We start from the raw sequence: 21,066 nt of genomic DNA on the forward strand, positions 1-21,066 counted from the left end.
TGCTGTTTTTTGAAACTTACATGGTTTACAAGTATCAAAGTGATACCTGAGTTAGCTTTCACAGGCATAAGACTAGTTGACTTTCCATCTCTTGATGTTCCTTGGTATGTGGGGTTACTGAACTACTTTTACAATCAGCTACAAACCAGAGCATTTAGATTCTTTCAGCTCCACAGAAGGAAGGTAGCTTGAACATAGATTAAGTTTTAGAAAGAAAATATTGATCAAGCATACGTGTTGTAGAAATCAGTTATAAGATCCTACTTTGCAGACGTACTTCTCAGGATTCAGTCTGGGTAGAAACGTCAGGCACTGTGTATAGTCCTGATGATGGTGAATCACAGTCAGGGTGTTTTTTTTCTGTTTGTTTGTTGAGCTCTGTCACAGAAAATACAGAGAATTGGATTTTAATGTTTCCATAGTTATTGCCAACTTTTCCAGTTACTTTTCATTATTTTTGAGCCAAACTGAAATGTGTACCTCCTGTGCCTTTTTTTTCCCCTTGGAAAATGTAATCACTTGGAAGAAGTTCAGATTTCCCTAGTCACTCATTTTTATCTTGTTTTCCTCCTGTATAGTCTTGCTCTGATTTAGTAATCATTATAACTCAGATTATTAAATGGAATAGAAAAATACTCACTAGTAAGATTTCAAGACCGAGAATAATACCGTCTTCCTTACATTTCTGCCCATGTTTTGGAGTTGTTGCCATGTCTCTTTGCCTTCATCATACAAGGACTAGCAGGAGAAACTTTACTGACCTGCTGTTTTACTAGGTGCTACTTTGGCAGAACTAAGTGGTCAATTTCTTTTGTTTCCTTCCTGTGTTTGGACCATTGTGCTAGCTATAATATACCCAATTAACCTAATTCTGTGCTAAAATAGCATTGACAAGACAATATACGCAATCATAAAATACATTTTTATTTAAACTGTGAAAGTAACATAAAAGGGAAAGATATATATAAGAAAGGGAGAAAAGTGGTAGAGCCCCTCCATCCTTGCCCACCGAATTTAACCAGAACCAACAGGTCCTACCAGCCTTTCACATCACTAATAGGAAAAGTGTAGACATCTTGATTTTTAGACACACAGTCAACCAGATGAGGGATGCTATGGCTCAGTCATGAAACAGTGTAGAGATACCACCTTGTTGAACCCCGTATTCAGTGCTATTTACTTGCTAGATTATTTAAGTGCTAATTATTTTCTTTTGCTCATTTATTGTACTGTTGTTTGGGATGCAAGTTGTACAGTGAAATAAGTTATTAAAGCATGTGTGCACATTGTTATATGTCTTTGCTCCTAGATGGAGAATTTTGAATAAAATGTTGGAAATTAAAAAAAAAAAAAAAAGATGCTAGGTCCCTGCCCTTCTGGAGATGCCATTCTAGGGAGATGTATCAAACAGGAGCTCATCAGAGGGTGTTAATGAGCTCTCATTAAAAATAAAGCAGGGAAGGGGGCAGCAAAGTGCAGAGGGGCAGGAGCAGTGTACCCTTCCATCGAGGCAGGGCCTTCGGGCTTTGTGAGAGGTCACTCCCACCCAGAGGGGGTGTTTGGGATGGGATGGCTCAGGCATCCCGTGTCCACTTCCCCCTTTGCCAGCAGAGGAGACTGAGGCCCAGCAAGCCTCTTAACGCCCTCTTCTCTCCCCTACAAAATCCCAGATCCCTGGGGGGTGACGTTGCCTCCGATGGTGACTTCCTCATCTTCGAGGGGAACCGTTACAGCCGGAAGGGCTTTCTGTTCAAGAGCTTTGCCATGTCTGCTGTGGTAAGGGTCCCAGAGGGAGTTGTGCTAAGGGTGGTAGGGAGCGGGGAGGCCCAGCTTTCTCCCTCCTGCAGTCCAGGCCCCAGAGCAGTGGGTTATCTGGGTTTGTCCCAGGTAATTCTCAAAGGAGTTTCCCCAGGAGAATAACCTCACCATCTTTCCAGCCCATTAAGCTGGGCTGTGCCACTGACCTTCATCTTCTTCCTTCTCTTCCTCTGGTTTTGGGGCTCAGATCACAGAGGGTGTGAAGCCCACACTGTCTGAGCTGGAGAAGTTTGAGGACCAGCCAGAGGGCATCGACCTGGAGGTGGTGACTGAAAGCACAGGTATGAGGTCACGGTCGGTAACCCAGCCCAAGGAGAGGGCGGCCCATGGTACGCAGCCCCCAGGTTAGCCTGTGTCTGCCCCGCAGGGAAGGAGCGGGAGCACAACTTCCAGCCCGGGGACAACGTGGAGGTGTGTGAGGGCGAGCTCATCAACCTGCAGGGCAAGATCCTCAGCGTGGACGGCAACAAGATCACCATCATGCCCAAGCACGAGGACCTCAAGGTAGGGGCCGCACCGCCCGTGTGTGCGTGCTGGGTTGCGAGCATGATGAAAGCATGGAGCATTCCTGAGCTCACTGGTTTTAGTTTGCTTGGGGTGGGTGCGTCTGACACTTGTCCAGGCCCAGTGGTGTGTGTCTGGGGTGAGGCTGTCTCCAGGTGGGTCTGAGGAGGTCTCTGTAGTCTGGTGTCATATGTCTTGGGGATGGCCAATCTCTATGCAGGGTTAAGGCTTGTCCAGGCTGGGGCAGGCTGAGGGTGGTCCCAGTGGCCTGAGGTGGTCTCCAGTTGGGGGCGTGAGCCTGGCGTGGGTTGTGGCCCGGACATTCTGGGAATACGAGTGGAATCTGAAGGCGGGTGGGCACATGGTCTGTGGTGACTTCCTTAACCTGCTCGCTGACCTCATCCCCATCCCCAGGACATGCTGGAGTTCCCAGCCCAGGAACTTCGCAAGTACTTCAAGATGGGGGACCACGTGAAGGTGATCGCTGGTCGGTTTGAGGGCGACACAGGCCTCATCGTGCGGGTGGAGGAGAACTTCGTCATCCTCTTCTCTGACCTCACCATGCACGAGGTAGCTGGTGGGGGGCTGGGAGCGGGGTGGATGTACACGGAGCCATGTGGACCCTGCTTCACCCACTCCCATCTCCTACAGCTGAAGGTGCTCCCCCGGGACCTGCAGCTCTGCTCGGAGACGGCATCAGGTGTGGATGTTGGGGGCCAGCACGAATGGGGGGAGCTGGTGCAGCTGGACCCCCAGACCGTGGGCGTCATCGTGCGACTGGAGCGGGAGACCTTCCAGGTGTGTGTGCTGCACGCAGGGGCCTCCTCTCCCTCCAGGTCTTCATCCTGGGAGGTGGCGGAGCAAGGTGGCCGAGAACCCAGACTGCTCCGGGTGCAGACCTGGCTCTGTCATGCGGAGCTCACTGTGTGACATCGGTCGGGCAAGTGCATGTCAGTTAGCCTCTCTGTGCCTCAGTATCACACCTAGTGAAAAGGAAGTAGCAGCGGCATATGCTTCATTAGCTGTGACCGAATCCCTGAAGTCAGATATGTACCTGGGCACTGGGTGCTGGGCTTAAGGGCTGGGTACAGCTGGTGTCTTCCTCCCCTTCACTGAGGATGTGGCGGCCAAAGAGTATAAATGCTTAGGACCCTGGACTCTGGATTCACATCTCAGCTCTTTTACGTTCTGCCGTGTGACTCTGAGCTAGTAACTTGCCCTCTCTGGGCCTGAGATTTTCCCTCTGAAATGGGAGCTGTAACAGCACCCACCTCAGAGGGAAATTTTGAGGCCTCAGTGGAATCTTGTGTGAAGAGTTTAGCACCCGTCTGGCACAGAGTGATGGATAGACATTAACTGTTATGTTAACGTTTGTTCCTCTGCTCATCTCAGGTCCCTGATGCTCAGTCAGAATGGAGTCTCCTTCTAGAGGGTGTTCTGGAATGATGGGGACATTTTTGGTTGACCTGGTGCCCAGGGGGTGGTTCCTAACATCACCTGCCCCAGAGTCAGGGAGTCTAGACATCCTGCAGAGCTTGGGACAGTCTCCCATAGGAAGAACCATCCCACTGCAGGGAAGCCCTGCCCCACATGACGCCTTTCCACTCTCAGCCACTCGGTATCCCCTCCCGTTCCTTCGTAGGTGCTGAACATGTATGGGAAGGTGGTGACTGTCAGGCACCAGGCTGTGACCCGGAAGAAAGACAACCGCTTTGCCGTGGCCCTGGACTCAGAACAGAATAATATCCACGTGAAAGACATCGTCAAGGTCATTGACGGCCCCCACTCGGTGAGTATAAGCTTTGTCCCATCTGTTACAGCTGAGAGATTTGGGATGGAGCGTGGCCACGAGCTGACTGTCCTTCCCCCGTCCAGGGCCGGGAAGGCGAGATTCGCCATCTCTTCCGCAGCTTCGCCTTCCTGCACTGCAAGAAACTGGTGGAGAACGGCGGCATGTTTGTCTGCAAGACCCGCCACCTGGTGCTGGCAGGGGGCTCGAAGGTGAGGCGGGCATGGTGGCACCCTGGCTGCTGGCCACCTGGCTCAGTTCTCTGGTCTTCCCTGGCCTCAGGAGTGACACAGATGGGCAGATGTCAGTGTCTGTCTACTGGCTATCTGGCTCGGTTCTCTGGTCTTCCCTGGCCTCAGGAGTGACACAAATGGGCTTGATGTCTACAGGAGGGCAGATATCAGTGTCGGGTCCTTGGCAAATTGTGAAAAAAAAGGGCTTTGAGATTCTGATCTATTTACCAAATCATTTATTCATTCAGTTTTTTTGAGCACCTGTTAGGTGTTTGACACTGGACTTGCGGCAGTGAACAATACAAAAAAAACCCTGTCCTGGTGCTGCTGCTCTGGAGATGAACAGATAAATAAATGCATGCGTAGTACAACTTGGGCTGATGATGAAGGATAAACCAAGATAAGGAGATAGAGAGTATGGGGGTTGCTGCTTTAGAGAGGACGTTAAGGACAGACTCAGCTCCTTGAGGAGGTGGCATTTAAGCCAGAGACTTGAAGGAAGGGTCGGGGCGCCCCATGCATGTCTTGGGACAGCACAGTTCCTGAGGTGGGATTTGTAGGAAATTGTGCAGAACCAGGTATCCAAAAGGAAATCAGACGTGGGATCTGGGGAGCTGGGATCAGGAGATGGTCTCCTCAGGGCCCTGCAGATGGAATGCGGAATCCCCATGGCTTGCAGTTTGTGTATCACCAGGGGTTTAAATTCCTGACCACCACGTGGTAGTCCCACTCCTTGCCTCTTGATTGACAGGCCCACAGTGGCATAGGGGTGGCAGTTTTCCTAAAGGGAAATGGAGCCATTGTGACCAGAAGGAGGGAGGGATGGCTGCTGGGCAGGTTCACACAGCAGACGTGGGATGTCTGGGGCCTGGGAACCTGTCACTCAGGCCCTGGCTACCAGTTCACTTCTTGTCCCTCCCCCTAGCCTCGTGATGTGACCAACTTCACAGTAGGAGGCTTCGCCCCTATGAGCCCCCGGATCAGCAGCCCTATGCACCCCAGTGCTGGAGGTGAGGGGGATCTGGGGTGTGGATGTGTCTGGGGGGTGGAGGAGGGATGTTGTTGAGCCTGCACTCACTATCTGCTTTGAGCCGGCCTGCACATGGTAAGACTCACAGCCCAGGGGAGACCCGACCCCCAACCCCCTGCCAACAGTGACAGTCCAGGGTGGTCAGGGCTGTGAAGGGAAGGCCCAGGGCTCTGGTGGGGGGCCCCCAGAGGAGGCTCCTAACCCAGAGGTTGGGGGGAGTCAGGCGAAGAGGGGGCTGGAAGGGACCTTGGCTATGGGCACAGCATGTCGGGGGGTGGACCAGCGACTGGTGACATTCTTCCTTCCCAGGTCAGCGCGGTGGCTTTGGCAGCCCAGGTGGCGGTGGTGGTGGCATGAGCAGAGGCCGAGGGCGGAGAGACAACGAGCTCATCGGCCAGACTGTGCGCATCTCCCAGGGGCCCTACAAAGGTGACCTGCGAGGCCGTGTGGAGGCCCGGGGAGGGGCGTGGGGAGGAGAGCCCGCCCGCTGACCTCCTGCCTCCCCACCAGGCTACATTGGTGTGGTGAAGGACGCCACAGAGTCCACTGCCCGCGTGGAGCTGCACTCCACCTGCCAGACCATCTCAGTGGACCGCCAGCGCCTCACCACTGTGTACGGGCCAGGGCAGGGCTGGGAAGAAGGCTGTTGGGCGGCGCGAGGGCCCTGCTCACCCCACTTGTTCTCTGTGGCTACAGGGGCTCACGGCGCCCAGGCGGCATGGCCTCAACCTACGGGCGGACACCCATGTATGGCTCCCAGACGCCCATGTACGGCTCTGGCTCCCGCACACCCATGTACGGCTCTCAGACGCCCCTCCAGGATGGTGAGCATTCCCAGCAGATAGAGATGGGGGTGATGTGGAGGGGTCTGGAGACAGGACAGAACTGATGGACACAGCTCTCTCCCGTTATAGGCAGCCGCACCCCGCATTATGGCTCTCAGACGCCCCTGCATGATGGCAGCCGCACTCCTGCCCAGAGTGGGGCCTGGGACCCAAACAACCCCAATACACCGTCACGGTGAGCTGGGGCTGGGGCAGGGTTCCCTGAGTGTGTTCCCGTGTGCGTGCCCGTGTGCATGAGTGGTTCCACTGTGTGTCCGTGGAATGGTCAGGTCTGTGTGACCTACCCTGAGTCCTCTGCTCCCAGCCCCAGGCTGGTTATGTGAAGGAGGGTAGGCCTTGCTGGGGCTGGAGGCAAAGTCATTTCCCCAGCTCCCATCAGAGTAGCGATCTGGGATTAAGACGTGGGCCTGGAGACAGAGTGTGTGACCACCCTCATGTGGCTGGTTGTATGACCTTGGATGGACAATCTCATCTCTGTTTCCCAAGTCTGGCCACCTGTGAAAAAGAGGCCTCTGGATGGGGCTGTTTGTGAGGATGAAGTTGCCTTGTCTTGCCTGGTGTTCCGTGCTGTCCTAGAGGCGTTTGCTACCTTGTTGTGATCACCATAGTCATTCTCAACAGACCTCTCTCCCCAACAGGGCTGAGGAAGAATATGAGTATGCCTTTGATGATGAGCCTACCCCATCCCCACAGGCCTACGGGGGCACCCCCAACCCCCAAACACCTGGCTACCCAGACCCCTCGTCCCCGCAGGTCAACCCACAGTACAACCCACAGACTCCAGGGACACCAGCCATGTGAGTCCATTGGGGCTAGCCCTTATCAGCTGCTGCCAAAACCTTCTCGCTGCCAAAACCTTATTGCTGCCAAAGCCTCCTCACTGCCATCACCTCCTTCTCTCGTTCTAATGTTTATTTATTTGGTGCATTGGGTCTGCGTTGCCTCATGCGGGATCTTTCATTGCAGCATGTGAACTAGTTGTCGCCTGTGGGATCTAGTTCCCTGACCAGGGATCGAACCCAGGCCCCCTGCATTGCAAGGCGGATTCTTAACCACTGGACCACCAGGGAAGTCTCTTCTTTCCTCTTCTAATGCCCCCAACTAATACCTGCTTCACTCCTTGTCTCTACAGGTACAACACAGACCAGTTCTCCCCCTATGCAGCCCCCTCCCCACAAGGCTCCTACCAGCCCAGCCCCAGCCCTCAGAGCTACCACCAGGTGGCACCAAGTCCAGCAGGCTACCAGAATACCCACTCCCCAGCCAGCTACCACCCCACACCCTCGCCAATGGCATATCAGGTACTGGTCAACTTACACGCCCTTGAGTGTGCTGGGCTAAGATGGGCCTTGGGCCTGTAAGGACACCCAGGCCAAATGACCTGTTCCCAGCAACCGCATCCCCTTTTCCCTACAGGCCAGCCCCAGCCCAAGCCCTGTTGGCTACAGTCCGATGACACCTGGAGCTCCTTCCCCAGGTGGCTACAACCCGCACACGCCGGGCTCAGGCATTGAACAGAACTCCAGCGACTGGGTGACCACTGACATCCAGGTGAAGGTGCGGGACACCTACCTGGATACACAGGTGGTGGGGCAGACGGGTGTCATCCGCAGTGTCACGGTAAGTAAGGCCCCAGCTGGCGGGTGGGCAGGCATCCTCTCCTTTGGGGCCCCCAGTCTCTGTGGTTACTGGTTTGTCCTGGTTTTCATTGTTGTTGTTTGTTTTTCTTATTGTCTATCCACATCTTCCAGTAGCTGTTTATAGCTTGAGTCGTAGATATGGAAAGGTTTGGCGTGCAAAATTTCACAAGGCAGGGAGTTCTGCCTTTTATGCTCATGGCCCCCATCAGCCTGGGAGATCTGGTGACTGGCACCCAGGAGTATGGTTACTTTTTGACAGTTCAGTAACAAGAACTGAGTGCTCCTCTGTGCCAGGCTTTGGCTTAGCACCAGACCCCCATGCCCCATGGGCACCCATGGCTTCAGCTTTGCCGACCCTTCATTCTTCCTAGTCACTGAATTCTCTTCAGCCTCAGGGCCTTTGCTCGTTACTTTCCTTTGTCTAGAACTCTCTTCCCTCCATTCTTTGTCTAGTTAACTCCTACTCATCCTTCAAAGCAACACCTGGGCTGTCCCAGGTCTGTCTCTTGTGGGTTCATGTAATTCCTTTTCATGTTATCTACCTGCTGCCTAAAAGCTTAAAGTTTACCCATATGGGATTCTTTGATTACCAGATCTGTATTTTCTTTCTAAGTAGCCTCAGTTTCTCTATGCGGGACTGACACTTTGTTGGCCTTTCAGTAAATATTAATTGAATTAATTAAACAAACACTGGAGATGAAGACAGCTCCAGCCCTACCCTCACAGATCTCACATTCCTGTGGGGGAGACAGACGTGTCCCCAGACAACCTGAATGACCAGAGCTGGGATATGGGAAGCACAGAGGGAAAGGGGAGCTATGTGAACCCTGGGGAGGCACCTCACCCAACTTTATAAGTGTTCAAGGAGGGCTTCTGGGAGAAGGTTAATGTCTGCGTTGAGACCTGAAGAATGAACAGGAGAAAGCCGAGGGAAATGGTGGGGAGGGGGCTGAGGGTGCTCTAGCTAAAGGGCATGTGCAGAAGCCTGCGGGGGAGGGAAAACCTGGCATATGTGGGCAGTTGAAGTCTATTCATTGTGGCTAGAACTTAAAGAGTCAAGGGGGAAGGTGAGTTGTGAGGCCAGAGGAGAGGCTAGAGCAGGTTACATGCCAGCCTGGAGAACTTGGATTGTGTCCTGAGGACACTGGTGGGTGGGCATCTCAGCAGGGATGGGATCAGATGTGTGGTTGGGAATTAACTCACTTGTTGCTGTGTCATAGGCGGATCAGGTGTGGTGAGAGGGGATCAGGGGCTGGAAGCCCAGGGGGAGGTCAGGTTGCACTACTGGGCTGTGGGAAGGAGGGAGGAGCCTACATGCACAGGCCGGGGACCCTGGGGCCATCCTTGAGACGGGGCCCAGGAGGAGGAGCAAGTGTCGGGTGAAGCTGAGGCCAGTGTGGGACACGAGTGAGGGGCCTGAGCAGCAGTCTCCCTTCTGCCCTAAGTTAGCTTCATGCAGATGCTTCTCTTGCTGGTCTGATCACCCTGCCCCGCCATCCCCTCTACACCACAGACCTCAGGCCTTGGAACCAGGCCCAGCCTTCCCCTTACCTGCCCCTGTGTCACCTTGGGAAAGTGACTTCTTAGAATGAGTCCTGATCTTGTGTCCGTTGAGGGCAGGGGATTATCAGTCCTGTGTTGGGAGCTGGCCAGGCTGACCAGGCTGTCCCCACCCCCAGGGAGGCATGTGCTCTGTGTACCTGAAGGACAGTGAGAAGGTTGTCAGCATCTCTAGTGAACACCTGGAGCCCATCACCCCCACCAAGAACAACAAGGTAAGGGAGGGCAAGGGGACGTGGGTGCGTGGGGCTGCTGCCGTGGCCCCTGACCCCATGTGTTGTCCCCCTGCAGGTGAAGGTGATCCTGGGTGAGGATCGGGAAGCCACAGGTGTCCTGCTGAGCATCGATGGTGAGGATGGCATTGTCCGCATGGACCTTGACGAACAGCTCAAGATCCTCAACCTCCGCTTCCTGGGGAAGCTCCTGGAGGCATGAGGCAGGCAGAGTGGACTTTGGCAAATAATCTGACAGATGGAGAACATCCCTCTTTCCTTCCCTGGCCCTTGGCTCTGACTTGGGATCCAGGGCCAGGAGTAGGGCTAGCCTGGTGGTTCAGAATTTCTTTTATTTTCCTTTCTGCGTTCCTATCTCCCTCCCTGATATTCATGGGAATCAGAGTAGAGTCTGGGGGAGGGTCCCCACCTTCTTATTCCCCACCTTCCCCAGCTTGCTTTTGTGTTACGATCTTTCAATAAAAAACTGTTTGGTCAAAGTCCTGTCTGTTTGTGTTCTGGTTTGTAAGTGGGGTCACTTGCAGACCCCATTTAATACCTTGCTGTGGGGTCTTCAGCAGATAATGGTCCTACTTAAGCCTCATGTTACTCAATGGACATGAGTTTGAGTAAACTCCGGGAGTTGGTGATGGACAGGGAGGCCTGACGTGCTGCAGTCCATGGGGTCGCAAAGAGTCGAACACGACTGAGTGACTGAACTCAACTCAGCTCGACTCAAAGCCTCATCTAGAAAATGATACTCCCCACCCCAGAGACTATTGAATGTATGAGAAGACACTGGACAGAAATTTTAGAACAGAGACTGCCATGTGATTGACAGTGTTACATCTAACTCATGCTTGAGTTAAGTGAAAATTAGTATTCCTCTGCAAGGAGATCAAACCAGTCAATTGTAAAGGAAATCAACCCTAAATATTCATTGGAAGAACAGATGCTGAAACAAGCTCCAATACTTTTGCCACCTGATGCGAAGAGCCGACTCAGTAGAAAAGACCCTGATGCTGGCAAAGATTGAGAAGGGGGCGACAGGACAAGATGATTGGATGCCATCACTGACACAGTGGACATGAGTTTGAGCAAGCTCCGAGAGATGGTGAAGGACAGGGAAGCCTGGCATGCTGCAGTTCATGGAATCACAAAGAGTTGGAACACGACTAAGTGGTGGAACAACAAACCTGCCACAAATCTAAATAGGACCTGTGGTTGCAGGCTCCAGCATCTGATGGTCCTTTCCCTCGAGTCCACCTAGCAGTAACCTCAGAATCGCTGTAGCTCATCTGAGGGCTTGGGTGTGGGGCTGGGGAGCAGTGTAGAGAATGGGGCTTAGTACCTTAACCATCTTCACTTTTCTCATTTGATGTTCACGTCTTCTTACAAATGTAATATAACTTGTATTAAAATAGTTCAAATGTTTTAAAAGATATGTCAGGAGCACCCATGTCTCCACCACCCAATTTAGGAGCCATCTGTGTACCAGATAAGAAGGACCAGTCCATTCCCCTCCAGAAGTAACACAACCCTAAAATTCTGTGTCTTTCGCCTAACTTCGTATGTTTACTACCTTAGTTGTTGCTGTTGTTTAGTCGCTCAGTCCTGTCTGACTCTTGTGACCAATGACCCCATGGACTGTAGCCCAGGTTCCTCTGACCATGGGATTTTCCAGGCAAGAATACTGGAGTGGGTTGTCATTTCCTTCTCCAGGGGATCTTCCCCACCCAGGGATGGAACCTGCGTCTCCTGCTTGTCAGGCGGATTCTTTACCACTGAGCCACCTGGGAAGTCCTTATTATCTTAGTATTTATCCCTAAATGCTGTGGTGATTTACATGTGGAAGATTAATCATGGCTCCCGTAGCCTCTAATTCACGGATTTCCTCTCAATACCCTGAGCCCGCAGCGGTTCGTTTGGCTGAGCCTCCATGAAACTGGCTGACTTTCCAGACCCGGTTAAAGAAACTCACGCAAGAAAGGGCTGGGAAAAGGGGAGGGAAGGCGGATGAGGGCTCTCGGCCGCTCGTGAGGAAGGTGTGTGAAGCTGGCTTTTAGTTTTTAGGACAAATCCAGCAGCAATTGGTTCCCTTCCTTGTGGTCTCCGCTTGACCTCGGAGAGTGGGTGTCCCGCCCCGTCCTGTGGCGTGGGCGTTCCTGAGCAGGACGCGGCGGCGGGAGACTCCCAGCCCCAGCTGGAGCGCCCGCGGCAGTGCACCCGCGGCCCTTTGTCTCTCTCGGGCTCCCGTCCACCCGCCCCGCCCCTGCATTACCACTGGCCGCGGCCCCGGCCCGGGGCGGGGGGGAGAGAGTGAGGAGGCGGGGCCGCGTGGCGTCAGCGCAAGATGGCGGCCTCGGCAGCGGTGTTCCTGCGATTGCGGAGCGGGCTCCGGCAAGGCGCGCGGGGGCTGTGTGCGAGGCTCGCGACGCCGCCCCCTCGGGCCCCGGACCAGGTGAGCCGGATGGGGTTGGCCCCGGGGTGCTGGGGCTCCTTCCTGTGGTTCCAGGCGGACCGGGGCCGCCCGGGGCTTCTGGAACGCAGCACCTCAGGGTGCTGAATGGAACGCCACCCGCGTTTTGAGTCTCTCCCCCGCTTCCCGGGGTTAGCAGCGCTTGCTTCCCCGGGATAGATGCTTGGGGACTCAAGTGTGTCCTCTGAACCTTCCTTACCTCCTCTGGATCCCACCTCTTCTGGACCCCACCTTCTCGACCCCACGTGGGCGCGGGGGAAGGAGGGGTCACCTGCTCTCCTGTCTCTGTGACTGTTCAGGTAATACTTGAGGGGGAGGGGCCCGGGACACTGAAGTCCCAGCCTGGCCTCCCGGGTATTTTCCCCGCCATGGTGGTGGTGGTGTTGCTCGGGCTTCTGATTCGACCTGCCTCCATCTTGACAAGAGACCCTGTCCTTCTGACCTCCGGGTGCATTACTTCTGTGCCCTGCTCCCCAAGTCTCAGCAAGCGATTGCCCCTCCCATCCGTCCCCCTCGATACACCGCTACTGTGAGCTCCAGACGTCGGGAGGACGTCCAGACTCCCCGTCCTATCCTCTTGCGTGGCCTTCAGTGGCTTGCTCCAGGAATCTTAGTGTTCAGTCAGGGTCCCTGATCGTATCTCCCTGCCCTGCTTCCCCACCCCCGCCCCGGGCCTGTAGGATCCTGGGCACCGGGCTTGTCATCTCTTGAACCCCTGGGATCCTAGCGCCAGACTATTAAGTTCTTGACCTTTCTGAGAGACCCAGTCTCCTACCTGCCCCTGCAGGGCCACAACACCTGGAGGCCATATGGGTGTCCTCTTCCTGGCTCTCAACCTTGATTTTTCTTAGACCAGGGTGCTGGAACCACCCCGACCTTGTTTCCTTTCTTGGCCAACCTACCCCCTCTCAATTGCAGGCTGCAGAGATTGGGAGCCGAGCAGGCACTAAGGCCCAGACCCAGGGACCACAGCAGCAGAGAAGCTCCGAGGGTCCCAGCTATGCCAAAAAAGTTGCACTCTGGCTCGCTGGGCTGCTCGGGGCTGGTGGGACCGTGAGCGTCATCTATATCTTCGGTGAGGAACATATTCCTGTCCCCCAGTTATGTTCTGTTGGCCTTCTATTCTGCTGGGGGGACTGCCCCCTCTTTCCCCTAAGGACTTCACCCATCTTCTTTCCCTGGCTCCTCCCTCAGGGCAGCCAACTGGAACTTGGAAATGAGGGAAATCCCCCTACTCCTCCTCTGCTCAAGGTTCTATTTCTTCTAGTTGGTTCCTGTACTAAGCTATAGGGAGTCAGTTTAAAGGGGGGAAGGAGAGGTCTAGACTAGCCCCCTAAGCTACCTCTTCCCTCAGCACCCAAAATTCCAGTCGTCCCTCTAGTCCCTTTATTCCTCAGAGACCCAGGAGACCCTGCCCCAGCCCTCCTTGGCTCAGAGGCCCAGGTATTCTGGCTACCAGCCCCTTCCTCTCTCTCAGGAGACCATATCTCTAGCCCCCTTCCCTCAGACCCAGGAGGCAAGGCTCTCTTCCCTCTTCCTCCCATAAGTCCCAGGAGACCAGGCCTCAAGTTTCTCATTCATCACTATCTCCCTTGCAGGAAACAACGCTGTGGATGAAAATGGTGCCAAGGTGAGTGGGAGAGAGACCCAGAGGCCTTACCAGGGGTCGCATCCTGTGGGTCTCCTCCCGTCTGGTCTGTTCAGGCTCCTTTCTGTTCTGGAGTGAACCCTCCCTCCCAGGGACCTTTGCCTGCTCCTCCCAGGGCCCCAGAGATTCCTTGTCTGGGTTTTGCCTCTGCCGTCCCAAACCCTTCTTTTTTCTCTCTACCTCCCAGATTCCCGATGAATTCGACAATGGTGAGTATACAATCGTAAACTCTGGGGTCCCCTGATCCTCTCTATTGTGCCCTCCCCATTTGGTGCCCCCCCCACTTCCACTGGGAGGTGGGGGAGTCAGCAGCTGTATGGCTTGGGGGAAGAGGAGCATACAGAACTCCAGTCCCCTTCCCTGGCCCCTCAGCCCAGGAGCAGATGGTCAGGGACAGTGGGGGAGGGGAATCCTGGGTAGGTGGGATTGCCTGGGGGAGAACTGGGCTTTCTCTGCCAGACACATGGCTTCCTGTGCCTTAGATCTGAGCATCTGCAGCCCCACACCCCCTTCTTTATGACAGCCTCTCTTTCCCACCAGGCCGCACCCCATCCAGCTCCTCGTTTCCAAAACAATGCTTCCTTCCTCCCTCCCCGCCTTCTGATTAGCCAGCTTTTAGGGAGTTTCTGACAAATTGGATAGTAGAGGGGAGCTGCCAATTCTATCACACCTGGTCCTTCCCAAGAGAAATATAAAACGGGTAGGTCCAGAAAGCCACTTGTTTGTGCTGGGGATGTTTGCAAGCTGGCATGTTATCATGTTGGGGTTTTAAACTCGGCAGGTAGCTAAGTATGTGTTAACTGGGCAGATGTAGAGTCATACTATTTTAAACAAGTCAACATACTGATTTAAGGTGAACAGGCAAACCTGTAGGTTTAAAGTGTGTGTGTTCACAGCTTAAGTGGTGTTTCAGTTTCAAAAAGACAGGTCTAGAGATAGTAGTTTAACTACACTAAAAATACTGTATTGAAATAGGGAATCATGTAAGATTCTGTTTAAACTGGACTTGGTGTATTCCTTTAAACCAGGATTTGCTAACCTCAGCCATGTTGATAGCTTGGGTCATATAGTTCTTTGTCGTAGGGGGTGTCCTGTGCATTGTAGGATGCTTAGCAGTGTCTTGGGTGTCTGTCCACTAGATGCCAGTATTGTGACAACCAAAAATGTCTCCAGACGTTGTGAAGCTTCCTGGGAAGCAAGGAACAAAATTGCTTTTTAGTTGAGAACCAACTAGTTTAAAGTATATAGATGGTGTGCTAAGTTGCTTCAGTCATGTCCAACTCTGTGACCCCATGGACTATAGCCTGCCAGGCTCCTCTGTCCTGGGATTCTCCAGGCAATAATGCTGGTGAGTCTCTTATGTCTCCTGCATCAGAGGTGGGTTCTTTACCACTAGTGCCACCTGGGAAGCCCATACAGAGGTGTGTGTATATTTATCATGGCTTACCTAGATTCCACATACTTGCTTAAAGTGGGCACACCTGGAGACCTAGAGATTCAGAGTTGACAAAATATACTGCCATAATGTTAGCAGATTCATTTATACATATGTGGGATTTAGGTGGGCAGATACAGCATTCTGTTTTATACCTGGGGTGATGTGCGGATATAAGTACTCAGATTAAAACTTGACAGGTGAATAAAAACATTTGTTCCTACCTGGCAGTAGGTTATGTCATTCCCTTTTGCCTTGGTTCTTGGAAATGAGCTATTTCAAACCAGGTGGGTGTTTTAGGCCTCTTTGTATCTGGTAGATAAATAAACCCCTAGTTTGTCCAGGGGGTTGAGCAGCAGCTTATCCTGGAATCCCTTTTTGCCCTGGTGTTCTCCTAGATCCAATTCTGGTACAGCAGTTGCGCCGGACATACAAATATTTCAAAGATTACAGACAGGTGAGCAGGAGCCCTGGGCCGCAGCCCACCCACCCCCACCAGCCTCCCGTCCCTGTTGTCTGAGTGCCCAGACCTGGTCTCTTTTTCCACAGATGATCATCGAGCCCACCAGCCCCTGCCTTCTGCCAGACCCTCTGCGGGAGCCGTACTACCAGCCCCCATACACACTGGTCTTGGAGCTCACTGGCGTCCTCTTGCACCCTGAGTGGTCGGTGTGTCTTGGGGAAAGCAGCGGGTTGGGGACACCGCATAGGCCCGGGTGGCTGGCTTGTGACATGGTCGAGAGCACAGATGCTGGAGCCAGGCTGGGGTTCAGCCCCCATTCTGCTCTGTGGTCTTGGGGAAGAGGGGTCACCCCTCCTTGCCTTGCGTTCCTCACCTGTGCTGCTTCCCAGCCATAGGTTATTGCATCTGTACCCTGGCACACAGTCAGTGCTGGAGGGGAGTCAGCTGTTATTGTGGGACCCGATCCTGCAGACTCTTAGACCCTCAGTTGCAGCCCTGTACCTGTGAATCCCTTCACGAGCCACAGAGACAGGAGAGAATACTCTAGTCTCAGTGCGTCACTGTTCTCACTGCATTTCCAGCTAGCCACTGGCTGGAGGTTTAAGAAGCGTCCAGGCATCGAGACCTTATTCCAGCAGCTCGCCCCTTTGTATGAAATCGTCATCTTTACGTCGGAGACTGGCATGGTGAGGGCCCGGGGCTGGGCTGGGGTGGTTGACGTGATAAGACGTGAGGGAGAGCTGCAGGGCCAGGGCTCAGCCTGACCTTGTTCTCCCCCGCGCCCCACCCCCAGACTGCCTTTCCACTCATCGACAGCGTGGACCCCCACGGCTTCATCTCCTACCGCCTGTTCCGGGACGCCACGAGATACATGGATGGGCACCATGTTAAGGTGCCACGTGGGACTGTGGTGGCCTCTGGGGTTTGGGGCAGGGCTGGCACTTGTTTGCCTTGGGATCTGTTGCTGTGACCGGTGATAGGGGTCCAGGGGTCTGTGGGGCTGTGAATTGGGTCTCTTTATGGGTTGTTGTCCAAATACCCATGCGTCTTGATGTCTATTGGGTTTCTGACTGTCTTGGTGGGTCTGAGGGTCTATGGAGTTTTTCAGGGTTCAGAGGGACATGGGTTGTCATGGAGGCTTTTGAAGGCTCTGTCTTGGTGCCTGTCTTTGTGTGACTCCATGTTTGTTGCTGTTGACCAGTTTGCACCTCTACCTGTGAGAGGTTCACAAACTTGCAGCCTGTCACAAACACCAGAGGCCCGTGGTTAAATGCACAAGTGCCCGCCTCCCTCCCCAGGGAACCTCCGAATCAACCTGTCTGTGTGCCGGGGCTCAGGTCCAGGAGTCTGTGTGACTTGCTCCCCACTCCCTGGAAGGTTGAGGGTCATCATCCCAGCCTGGTCTTCAAGAGGCTCTTTCGTGGTGCTCTCAGTGTGTGATACCAAGTGTGTGTGTGGTCTGTCTGTCTGTCTGCCTCTCTCCCCCTCTTTGGTTTCCTGCCTGGAAGAGAAGGAGCACAGGCCTTGACCTGACCTTTCACCCACTTTCAGGACATTTCGTGTCTGAATCGGGACCCAGCCCGAGTAGTAGTTGTGGACTGCAAGAAGGAAGCCTTCCGCCTACAGCCCTACAACGGCGTTGCCCTGCGGCCTTGGGATGGCAACTCCGATGACCGGGTCTTATTGGACCTGTCTGCCTTCCTCAAGAGTGAGGCTGACCCCTGACCTCCTGGCCTCTGACCCTGAAGCCCTTGACCCCCAAGAGGAATGACTGATGCTTGATCCTGGCTTGTTTTGGGAAAACTGGGGATTTAAGATGCAGGAGATCCATAAGCATCTTGCAGTCTTTAGAAACTTCCTAGAACGTTGGGGATGCTCTTCTGGAGTGGTTAGAGGATGCCCAGGAATGTTCAGGGGGAGCCCTTTTAGGCAACTGAAAAGGGTGCATGTAACTCCAACCACCCCCCCAAGTCTGACCTTTACCCTTGTGGGCCCCACCTCCTTCTGGCCTTCAGCCTGGCTGACTCCCACCTGCTGTGTTCACAGCCATTGCTTTGAATGGTGTGGAGGATGTCCGAACCGTGCTGGAGCACTATGCCCTGGAGGAAGACCCACTGGAGGCTTTCAAACAGCGGCAAAGCCGGCTAGAGCAGGTGGGTGCTCAGATCCCCAGTGTGGGTGGGGGATGTCCCATCAGATCCCCAGGCTCTTGATGGAGGAGCTCTAAGCAACCTGTCTCCACTCTGGCTGTGTGACCTCATTTCAAGGGCCTGCTCTTCCACACCACCCATCCCAGAAGGCCCTTGTAATGAGGAGTGAATAGATCCTACAGGCTGCTCTGAGGACAGGAGGCAGGAAACGCCAGGCATTTGAGATAGGTCCAGAGACCTTGAGGGTTTCCCTGGTGGCTCAGATGGTAAAGAATCTGCCTGCAATGCAGGAGACCCAGTTTGATCTCTGGGTCAGGAAGATCCCCCTGGAGGAGGGAATGGCAACCCCCTCCATTATTCTTGCCTGGAGAATTCCATGGACAGAGAAGCCTGGCGGGCTCCAGTCCACAGGGTAACAGAGTTGGATACGACTGAGCAGCTAACACTTCTGTCTCTTTTTTCAGAGACCTTGATGTTCTGGGGGCCCTGGTATTTTGTGGGGTGGGGGTTTGGATCAGGTCTGGGAAGAGGGATCCTTGGACACTTGGCCCGAGGTTTGGGCAAGTTCTGATGACCTTGGTGTGATCCTCATCATTTGTAGATGGGGCTAAGAATATAGATTGAGAAAGAGATTCCCAGGCGTCTAGGCTCAGGTTGACCAGGTTTGGGGTTGTGTTCCTGGCTGGTGCTCCTGAGGGCACAAAGGAAGGATCCCTGGAGATTTGGGCCTGGCATCCCTCAGCATCCAGACAGGGGTCTTAGGGCTCAGGACTGGGCACCAGGGGCTCAGGGACCAAGATGATGTCATCTGGGGAGGGCCTGGGCTAGGTCCCCAGGGTTCAGGGGACAGGGGTCATGAGAGTACCTGGGATTTGAGTCTGGACTTCTGTGGCTCACAGCTGGCTTTTTACAATGTCTGCCCACAGTCTTTGCAATCTGGTCTCATCCTGTGTCTGGGCTGGTGTTCTGAGATTGTGGGTAAAGGAGTCTTGGGCTGGGCAGAGGTTTAAGGAAGGAGGTGGCCCTCAGGCTGACTCTGCTCTCTGTCTGCCCCCAACTCCAGGAGGAACAGCAGCGCCTGGCCGAGCTCTCCAAATCCAGCAAGCAGAACCTCTTCTTCAGCTCTCTCACCAGCCGCTTGTGGCCTCGCTCTAAACAGCCCTGACCTCTGGGCCTCTGCAAACTCAGTGCCTGGGTTCCAGGCCCGAGGCCCAGCACTCCCAGACCATGGCTTGGGCAACCACGTGTCCAATAAAGTTAATCCCAGACGGCACACTCCAGTGTCCAGAGGGTCTCCAGATGGGCGCGTCAGGGTGCAGTGCGGGACACTGGGGGACCCCGTCCCACAGTGGCTGATCAGCTGCCGAACACAGAGTGGGTTGGTCTTTGACCCTGGCCTGGGAATCTGAAACCCTGGGCAGGACCCTGCCCTGCCCGCGTTTTCCTGTGTGCCTGCGTGTGGTCTGCGCAAGTGTGTCTCCCTCTTTGGCCCCAGATTCCCTTCGGAAAAAGAAGAGAGGATGGCGCTGTGGGATTGGAAGACAGGGAGCCACCAGGCTGCTACGTAAATGTATCAAGTGTGGGCTTGTGGGACACCGTGGACCAGAGATGCCTCATGTCAAGGGGGCAGCTGCTGCGTGGCTCTGCTGGCCGGGGCCCTAAGGTGGGCCTGGAGTTAAATGATCCGATTTTTCAGTGGAAGGCAGGAACAGGGATGTTTATGTTAAATCTCTCAGTTTTAAAATGTTGGCTACTAACTATGCAGACTGTAGCAGACCTCTGCAGCGGAACTTCCCACCACGTTCACCCCGTGTACTGGCCAGTGCAGCTGCCAGTGGCCGTGGGGCCATGACGAACTTCGGCGAGGGTAACTGAAGGATGAGATTCTTAATTTTGTTTCTTTTTAGTTAATTTTAAATAGCCACCTGCGGCTCCTGGCTCCTGCATTGGACAGCACATTTGGGTATCATTTAAGAGTGTGAATTCCACCCTTTGTTTTTGGAGGCACAGAGTCTCAACCACTGGACAGTCAGGGAAGTCCCTCCAGACTCTTAAATAATGCCCAAATCCAAGTTCAGATCCAAGCCCTACCACTCCGTGACTTGTGTGGTCACAAGCAAATGAGCGAGTTAACTTCTGTGCTCCGTGCCTCAATTGCCACATCTGTGAAATACTAGTACCCGCCTCACAGGCTAGGCTTGAGGGTGGACTGAGACCCTCCACAGACACTCAAGATGGCAGCTGCGGGGACCTCGGAAGCACCTTTCTGCCTCCCTTTCCTCAGCTCTAACATGGGGGTGATGATAACACCTGTCTTGGAGTGGTCGTGAGGAGTAAGTGGGACAGCTCACGCTTAGGCTGTATGTATGTTCAATGGCGCTCATTGTTGCCAGGTCATATTGGTTCTTCACAGGCTGAACTGTCCTGTCCCATCTTGGCGGGGCTCCCCCACCAACCTGCTGGCTGTCCTAGCCTCCTGCTCCAGCCAGTGTTCAGTGCTAATACTGGTTAAATACTTTTAGAAAGCTCTTCCCTGGCATTTGTTAAAATAATTAAAATGTATTTGAAACTGTGCAGGCCAGATTGAACTTCTGAACTCTGGTAGATTTTTTTTAAAGCTCACAGATGTCTATAAAGAATTAAAAATTGCAGTTCCCCATCCCCACCTGGAAGTGTTGCCATGAGATACACCATTTGTAATCCAAGAGAGAGTTTCCCAAAATCCAGGACACCCTAGCTTGAGGGCATCTGCAAGACTGAGGGAGGGCCTGTGTTTTTGCACATAGCTTTGAGAGTTGGAAACTCCTAACAATGCAACATATTTGGGGCTCGTGATGCTGGGGAGAGTGGATTGTGGACGGAGGGAGCCGTTGCAAGTGAATGTTCACCTACCATAGGAGGTGACACACGGAACCTTCTGAACTAAGACTCGGATCTGTCCGCCCACAGGGCATGAAAGGAGGAAGTACCTCGGTTCATTGGCCTGTAGCCCCTGGGAATTAGGGCTAGCACTCGGCAGTGCTTCAGTCCAGTGGGTTCCCACAGGCGTTTTCCCCACCGCTGTGCTGGTTTGGGGATGGTGTAGTCAGGTCACAGCTGCTCAAAGCTGGAGGGGAGGAGAGGGCATTTGACTTGTGCCAGGTGGTCTCTCAAGACACTGCTTATGTGACATGGCCTTGGGTGTTTATATTAAATGCTCGGGCTGTATCAGGGCATCCTTCAGTTGGCGGGACTGGGCCAACATTAAGGCATAATTCCCA

The 21,066-nt window shown here is 53.8% G+C and overlaps 2 protein-coding genes across 6 annotated transcripts in view; both read left to right on the plus strand.

Moving 5' to 3' along the window:
* SUPT5H (SPT5 homolog, DSIF elongation factor subunit) overlaps nt 1–10,131 on the plus strand; it is a 30,074-nt gene extending 19,943 nt beyond the window's left edge. For 4 of the 5 annotated variants that reach the window (XM_061388244.1, XM_061388248.1, XM_061388246.1 and 1 more), the window contains 17 exons: nt 1,671–1,776; nt 2,006–2,099; nt 2,186–2,322; nt 2,737–2,892; nt 2,974–3,120; nt 3,965–4,111; nt 4,198–4,323; nt 5,270–5,354; nt 5,684–5,803; nt 5,885–5,987; nt 6,071–6,198; nt 6,289–6,394; nt 6,858–7,016; nt 7,352–7,520; nt 7,636–7,839; nt 9,539–9,634; nt 9,711–10,131. In XM_061388244.1, coding sequence (XP_061244228.1) covers nt 1,671–1,776; nt 2,006–2,099; nt 2,186–2,322; nt 2,737–2,892; nt 2,974–3,120; nt 3,965–4,111; nt 4,198–4,323; nt 5,270–5,354; nt 5,684–5,803; nt 5,885–5,987; nt 6,071–6,198; nt 6,289–6,394; nt 6,858–7,016; nt 7,352–7,520; nt 7,636–7,839; nt 9,539–9,634; nt 9,711–9,854 — 2,227 coding nt within the window. In that variant the 3' untranslated portion in view covers nt 9,855–10,131. The remainder of the gene's footprint in view (nt 1–1,670; nt 1,777–2,005; nt 2,100–2,185; nt 2,323–2,736; nt 2,893–2,973; nt 3,121–3,964; nt 4,112–4,197; nt 4,324–5,269; nt 5,355–5,683; nt 5,804–5,884; nt 5,988–6,070; nt 6,199–6,288; nt 6,395–6,857; nt 7,017–7,351; nt 7,521–7,635; nt 7,840–9,538; nt 9,635–9,710) is intronic. The other variant, XM_061388249.1, reaches the window with a different exon arrangement.
* Nucleotides 10,132–11,956: 1,825 nt separating this feature from the next.
* On the plus strand, nt 11,957–19,079 carry TIMM50 (translocase of inner mitochondrial membrane 50). Its single transcript, XM_061388261.1, has 11 exons — nt 11,957–12,092; nt 13,029–13,185; nt 13,709–13,740; nt 13,946–13,967; nt 15,592–15,650; nt 15,743–15,862; nt 16,238–16,342; nt 16,450–16,548; nt 17,208–17,364; nt 17,703–17,809; nt 18,870–19,079. The coding sequence occupies exons 1-11, from the start codon at nt 11,985–11,987 to the stop codon at nt 18,969–18,971; spliced, it is 1,068 nt and encodes a 355-aa protein (XP_061244245.1). The 5' UTR covers nt 11,957–11,984; the 3' UTR covers nt 18,972–19,079.
* Nucleotides 19,080–21,066: the final 1,987 nt, after the last annotated feature.

This window comes from Bos javanicus, chromosome 18 (genome assembly GCF_032452875.1).
Source record: "Bos javanicus breed banteng chromosome 18, ARS-OSU_banteng_1.0, whole genome shotgun sequence".
NCBI lineage: Eukaryota > Metazoa > Chordata > Mammalia > Artiodactyla > Bovidae > Bos > Bos javanicus.

What these genes read in the sequence shown, in the direction of transcription:
- TIMM50 (XM_061388261.1), top strand. Translation starts at nt 11,985, where the DNA reads ATGGCGGCCTCGGCAGCGGTGTTCCTGCGATTGCGGAGCGGGCTCCGG. An exon ending in GAGCGTCATCTATATCTTCG is followed by an intron (nt 13,186 to 13,708) that starts GTGAGGAACATA and finishes TCTCCCTTGCAG; the next exon opens with GAAACAACGCTGTGGATGAA. An exon ending in TGGATGAAAATGGTGCCAAG is followed by an intron (nt 13,741 to 13,945) that starts GTGAGTGGGAGA and finishes TCTACCTCCCAG; the next exon opens with ATTCCCGATGAATTCGACAA.